The sequence below is a fragment of the Fulmarus glacialis genome, unplaced genomic scaffold (assembly GCF_000690835.1).
Source record: "Fulmarus glacialis isolate BGI_N327 unplaced genomic scaffold, ASM69083v1 scaffold44920, whole genome shotgun sequence".
NCBI lineage: Eukaryota > Metazoa > Chordata > Aves > Procellariiformes > Procellariidae > Fulmarus > Fulmarus glacialis.
In genome coordinates, this window is record NW_009186650.1 from 409 (window position 1) to 6,620 (window position 6,212).

The 6,212-nt window shown below is 47.6% G+C and overlaps 1 protein-coding gene across 1 annotated transcript; it reads right to left on the minus strand.

Annotated features, from left to right (window-relative positions):
* Positions 1–891: 891 nt before the first annotated feature.
* On the minus strand, positions 892–5,897 carry SMPDL3B (sphingomyelin phosphodiesterase, acid-like 3B). Its single transcript, XM_009572250.1, has 7 exons — positions 5,842–5,897; positions 4,582–4,679; positions 3,884–4,027; positions 3,112–3,284; positions 2,778–2,958; positions 2,053–2,186; positions 892–1,284 (listed from the first exon to the last, which is right to left on the minus strand). Exons 1-7 carry the CDS (start codon positions 5,895–5,897, stop codon positions 892–894), a joined length of 1,179 nt encoding a protein of 392 aa, XP_009570545.1.
* Positions 5,898–6,212: the final 315 nt, after the last annotated feature.

Consider the following 6,212-nt stretch of genomic DNA (forward strand, 5'->3'; position numbering starts at 1 on the left):
CTCTGCTCACAGCCAGACCCCTGGGAGCCTGGAGCTGCCTTGTACAGGCCACACAAATATTCCTTCTGCGTCTCATTCACCCGTACCTAGAGGGTCCAACACCATCACTTTGGATGGGTTCCCTTGAGGATCTCAGAGAAGCTAGCAAAGCCCAAGGCTGGTAAATCACCCAATCATTCAGTGTTTCTTAATGACGAAGCGGTCAAGGTCAGCTTGCAATGCCCAGCTGAAGAAAGAAACTAAGTGGATGTGAGTTAAGAGCACAGAAGGGAAGAGCTGCTTATGTTCAGCAACGGGGGGGGGGGGGGATATTAAAAAATAGTAATAATCAAGCTTCTTACCCTGGAGCCTCATCGTGGGCACTGACATGTGAAAGTCATGGCCCAAACTTGCTGAGTTGATACACTGTCAAAGGAAGAACTAATCCCACCGGGCTTTGCTCATAAACCAAAGGCAAGGCTGCTACTCTACAAGGCCACCAAAACAAGACCTTCTGTGTGGTCGTTCCAGAAGAGAAGCATGTGCCAACATCAGGAACACACCTGGCAGCAGACTCCTCGGGAACACGTGGCAGCTCACAGCTCTCATCCATGGTAAGTTAAAGTCCACAGGGAGGCCTGGTCTTCATCTGATTTGTGAGACTACCTCAGAAGTCACAGCAGAAGTGAGACAGACTGACGCAAGTCAGTCTGGCACAAAAAGACTTTGTAGCAATCACTGGCCTTTCCCGATACATCAAGCTTTTCTAGAAGATTTCAAATCATCATAGAGCTTTTAGTAAAACCCACTCATTTTGTCTTATCCAAGTAAGTTCTCAATGCCAAAAGCGTTCACAATTGCTGATTCATGTGCATCGTGAACCTGTGCTCTCTTCATTTTCTCTTGCTGTCATTACAGCGCTTGCTGGGCACTGAGAAGTCCTAAGAGCAAGCAGAATAATAAAAGCCAACCACTGATGACAGCAGAGGCAGAGCTGCTGGTTTTAACACACTCATTGTATTTTGTAAAATCAACTTCCCTGATGGCACAAACATGATCAACGCGGCAGGCGTCCTCGCATGGGGTGAGATCATATCTGACAGAGTTAAACTCGTAGTACTGCTGCAGATAGCGTGGATCCTTTGATATCCTTTCCAGCACCGTTTGCATGGAGCGCGCAGAGCCATCAGGGACTTGGAAGGCTTCTGTCAGCCTATACTCTTCTTCCCATGTTGGGAACTCTTCCTCCCATGTTGAGGCCATCATGTTGGCATGAGTTAGGTTCAAGTAGTAAGTCACCATATCCTGCAGGGAGAGAAAAACAGAACGAGGACAAATCAGGAAAGGATCAGGCCTTGAGTGAAATGTTTGGCTAGGATGCAATCAGCCCCTTCTCCCAGATACTGGTGTGCAGCACCACAGACATACCTATTCACCACAGGCAGTGCATCACCAGCCCAGCGAGGGGTGAGCTGCCTCCCAACAGGTGCTTTCTATCGAAATGTGAACCTGGGGACAGACACCTCAGGTGGGAGCCTCCAGAACTCACCACATAAGCACCCTGTTTCATAAGGGATGAAGGGATGGCTTTTTTCTGCTTGACTTTTATCTCCAAACATCAGGAATTTTGAGCCTGGCCTGCTTTAAAATCACTCTGTTATTTACTATCAACACTGTCCACTAGCAGAAGCAAGGGTTGGAGAAGCGTTACTTACTGAGCGAACCTATTTTCTCAACTGTGAGCAAACTAAAGAATAAAGTTTTTCACAACTTCTGTTCTCAGTCTCTTTGCCCTTTTTCTCTCTGCTTCACTAGATCCCCAGCCTTCCACAGTGTATTTTAGCATTCATTTCTCATGCTATAAACATGTAAACCAGGCATCTACAGAGCTGCTTCATCCATTGCAAAGAAAAGCATCCTCTACCATGGTGCTAGCCATGAGTCTGAAATATTTTGGTTGAGGTCCTCTCCTACATAGCCACTTAGCTTCTATAGTCCTGCCTGTTAAAACCACATGGAGGAATTAAAAGCACCCTTCTAAAACTGCAGTGTGCAGCACATGAGGATCCCTACCAACACTTGAAGGGTGTCTGGATCATAGTGGATCACCCGAATCCCAGGGTTGTTGGCTCCATTGTTCACTCCAGGTAATGTTGTTTTCCAGGGAGTCACTCCAGGGGCCAGGAACATGACATTGATTGGAGAACCTTAACAGAAAGGCAAAACAACCCATGAATGGGAGACCCTGGCTTGTATCACGCCCTGTCCACGTTGCAGTGAGCACTCCAGGAACCGATCACACTGCAAAGAGCAGCTTTGTCACCAGCCCAACAGCGCACACATAAAGATCAGCACATAGAATGGCATCAGGGATTGAACATGGGTCTGCTGCAGCTGAGAACAAGCTTCCCACTGCTGTCGAAGACTCCTGCAGTGAGGGCGTGCAAGAGAACCATATTCAGCAAAGGAGACCCAGAGCACCCAAAGATCCGTAACTGCTCCCTTATGTCTCAGCTGATGTCCAAAACCCATCAATAGGGAGCAGGCAAGAAGTTGCAAGGCACTGAGGAGAAACGACAAAATTTGAGGGTAAATAGGAAGGAGGGCTGGAGCTACAGGCTGGGAGCGGAGATTGGAACCACTGTTGTCTCTTGTTGACCAAAGCATTTCACAAGCCTTTTCTGGCTTCTCAGAAGAAGCTGCATTCAGCTAACAGCCACCGAAAACTCTCATCAACAGTGATTTTCTGGGGTTTGGCAGAGCTATCACACAAATGCTTGGGTGGCCAGAACCGGTACCTGTATCACTGTAGAACATTCGAAAGCTGTCCGTGTGATGGTGCCCAAAAAACTGGGCAGCAATCACTCTGTGGTGCTTCTGCACAATTTTCAAGTATCGTTCATTAAAGCCACTCCGGAACCAGGGCTTGCCTCGTTTCTTCTCAAAGAAGCCAGGAGGGACATGCCCCACGATGTAGACCTACAAAAGGAAGAGTTGCACTGAATGCAAAGCCCATGCTTCCCACAGAGCCTTGGCTTGCTGGGATTGCACAGAGGGGAGAGCAGGAGCGAGAAGAGTTTCCACGCTGGGAGAAGCCCTCTACAAAGTTTGTTTATTCATTTCTTTTAATACCATTTCATCTGCTCTAGAGGCATTGATCAGTGTTTCTTCCAACCACTGGAACTGCCCTCCAGGATCTTCCTCACCAGCTGTCTTGTCGTTCTGGTCATAGTACAGATTGGTATTGAGGACAACCATTCGCCCCTTTGTCCTTGGGCTTGGCAGCTTCTCACTGTAGAAAGCTCCTGAAAAATGCAACCGGCAGGCAAAGAGCTGGAGGTCTGGTCATGCTGGTCGCTGTGACCCCAGATCCCTTTGTTTTCGTCCCTCTCAGCTCTCCTTGGCAGTAGCACAGCAGAGTCACTGTCTGGGCAAGGTGCCAGCAGCACTCTGACCACTCCAGGATGGGGATTTGGAGCGACTTTTCCCCCTATGTACCTCGTCGTGCTTATGCCTCTCCAGGTGAAGGGAGACCCTGCATGGGGACAGTGTGCAGCACCAGGAGCTGGGCAGCCCTAGAGAGCCACAGTGCTAGCCTGCACCAGCAACTTTCTTAAAAGATCTTTTTTCTTCCACTGAAGCTCACCACTCTGCATTCCCTGTAGGGACACTTTCCAGTAACTCTAGAAAAGCAGGAGAGACCAAAGCATAAAGAAATTTCTCTTCTCACATGCAGGAGAACTCAGTGCCAGAAATCAACATTGAATTGGATCCTTCCTCTGCAAATACTCTATAAATACTGTTGCTCTGAGCATAGAAGCAGGGAAAACTATTTGTGGTATTCTCTAACCACCCCCATCTCCCCAGAGTGCTGCCAACATGGTAGTGCCATGTAGTGCCATACCTGCTCTGAAAAGAGGAACGGAAGCATCATTCAGCCAGGGACGCCACAGTTCAGCTGTTCGGTTGTAGATCCTGTGCTCCTTCCCTGGAAACTGATTCTTGGGGTGGAAGTCATGATTGCCCATCGCTGCGTAGACTTTAGTATCTAGAGACAGAGGAAAGGAGGCACAGAGGAATCCAGGCTTGCTTCAGAGTTCCTCAGCACTAAAGCTCCCTGAGGCACTCACAGACTTGGAAAGAATAGCATGGCTTGAGAGCTTTGCAAAAGCGAATCATCCACACCACAGACATATGGTTGCATTGACTGGGGGTACAACACTGCAAAGACCATCCCTCCTCGGGACAAGCCACCCCAGAGCCACAGCTTTACAGGTGAATCAGTGAGCTTTCACCATCAATAATGCTCCTTCCCCCACTGCTGACATGGAGGAAATCTTGCAGCTTTTTCTGTCTTAATGACTAATTACAGAAACGTTTATTTTCCTCTCTTCTGAGTGAGTTAGCGTGAAACAATGAGCGTGCATCAGACGCCTCAATTCAGACACACCTCATGCCATACAGCAACTAGGACAAACAAGTCCCAATGACCACAGCCCTTCTGTGCCTTTCCCCTTCCCAATTCTGTCATTTCTCCACCCTGGTAAGCTCCTCCCATGAGACTCTGTGCCCCTCTCCCCTTCTCATCCTCTCAAATCCTACCTGGAAATGTCTCTCTTATCAGAGAAGTCAGATTTCCTATTATGTGCAGAACCTTTTCTTCTCCAAGCTTCTCATTGGGGACATGCGGAGTATCATCTCTAGAAAAATAAAAGCAGCACAGACACTGTCTGTGACTAACAGGGAATATGCTTAAAGGGATAAGCAAGGCAGATAAACTTGCTTATTTCTCTTTTTGCCTCCTAGAAAATAAAGTCAAAACTTTTAGGGCAGGAACCAGCACTATTTGACTGGCCAAGGAATTGCTCAAAGTGAAAACCGGCTCCGCTTTATTCTACCTTGAAAAATCCATATGCAAGCATATGAAGTGAAGGTTCACTCTGCCTCAGTACATTTAATAAGACACTAACGCTGACTGGAAATATTGCAAGGAACAGCATTTTGCAATCTCAGGTCAACATCTGATCGGCAATAGTGAAGCAAAGCTGTTTGCACGGCTGTTTGAACAGCAGGGTAACAACTCTAATTAAAATGAAACAAAGGAATGCCTCCATAAAGGCACTGATCATTGAGGTCTGCCTCCAAAAGTGTAGCAGACAAACACTTCAGTATTTTCATTAATACGCTTATGGCATTTCTAGATGATGCTGGGCTGTTAACAAGCCCGTCGCAGAGGAAGACCAAAATTCAAAATGATGTCAAAAAACTGAGAGAAATAGTTTGAAGGAAAAAGAAAAATCAACATAAATTCATAAGGACCACTAACTACTTCTAAGTAGGAACAATCATCTGCAGAGACAGAAAATGAAAACGTGGGGTCAGGCAACAGCACTACAAACCAGGACTGGAGGTTACAGCAGATTACAGGTTTATGTTACACTGTTAGAAGAAAAGAAAATATTACAAGAGGACATATATACTTACAATAATCATGCAAAATAAAGCTTTTACTGTCAGTGCTATTGAGGCCTCCTGTGGAATAGGGTACCCACTTCTGGAGACCATGCTAGGAGAAAACATGCTCCATTTGGGGACATTCTTCATACTTCTGAAGCAAAACAGCCCCTTTTGAGACAAGTCTCCCAGGTGCCTCTTTACAGTTTGAAGAAATGCCACAAGTCTGTTTTGCAATGCCCTCCTCCCACTGCCTCTAACAGGCAGGACTTGGTGCACCAACAGAAAGAGCACGTGCCATTCCCCCCAGTGTTTCAGGTACTCAGACTTTGTGTGGAGTCAGACAGGACTGGCAACAATTAAAAAGAAAAGGAAGGATAGTGAATTGTGATCCTTTCCTTACCTTACTGTTTCTCACTGCTGGGGCTTCTTGGAACCCTCTTGCTGGCATCAAGAGGCCTCATTGTGGCTATGCTCTCCCCCAAGCCTCCATTTCGCATTCTAAGGTCCATCCTTAGCCGACCTCTCCAAAACGGTTACCACATAAAGAGCCCTGGATCTCCCACAAGCTCCCTATGCCCCAGCCCTCCGGCCGCCCCTTCTCCCATCCAAACCCTGGCAACCCTCTGAGCAGGCAGGATCGCGCCACAGCCCGAGAGCAACGCATAACCCCAGAACCCCCGCTGCCAATTCCTGGAATATTTGGTGTTTCTCCCCTCGGAGAAGCAGCTCTCTGAAGAGGTAGACACCCTCCCTCGGCCCCAGGACTGCAGCGGGAG

Excerpts from the sequence above, each read along its gene's own strand:
- SMPDL3B (XM_009572250.1), bottom strand. The coding sequence starts at position 5,897 with ATGAGGCCTCTTGATGCCAGCAAGAGGGTTCCAAGAAGCCCCAGCAGT. Across the intron at positions 4,028-4,581 it reads GATAAGAGAGACATTTCCAG|ATACTAAAGTCTACGCAGCG; the intron begins GTAGGATTTGAG and ends CTCTGTCTCTAG. Across the intron at positions 3,285-3,883 it reads CGTTCCTCTTTTCAGAGCAG|GAGCTTTCTACAGTGAGAAG; the intron begins GTATGGCACTAC and ends TGCATTTTTCAG.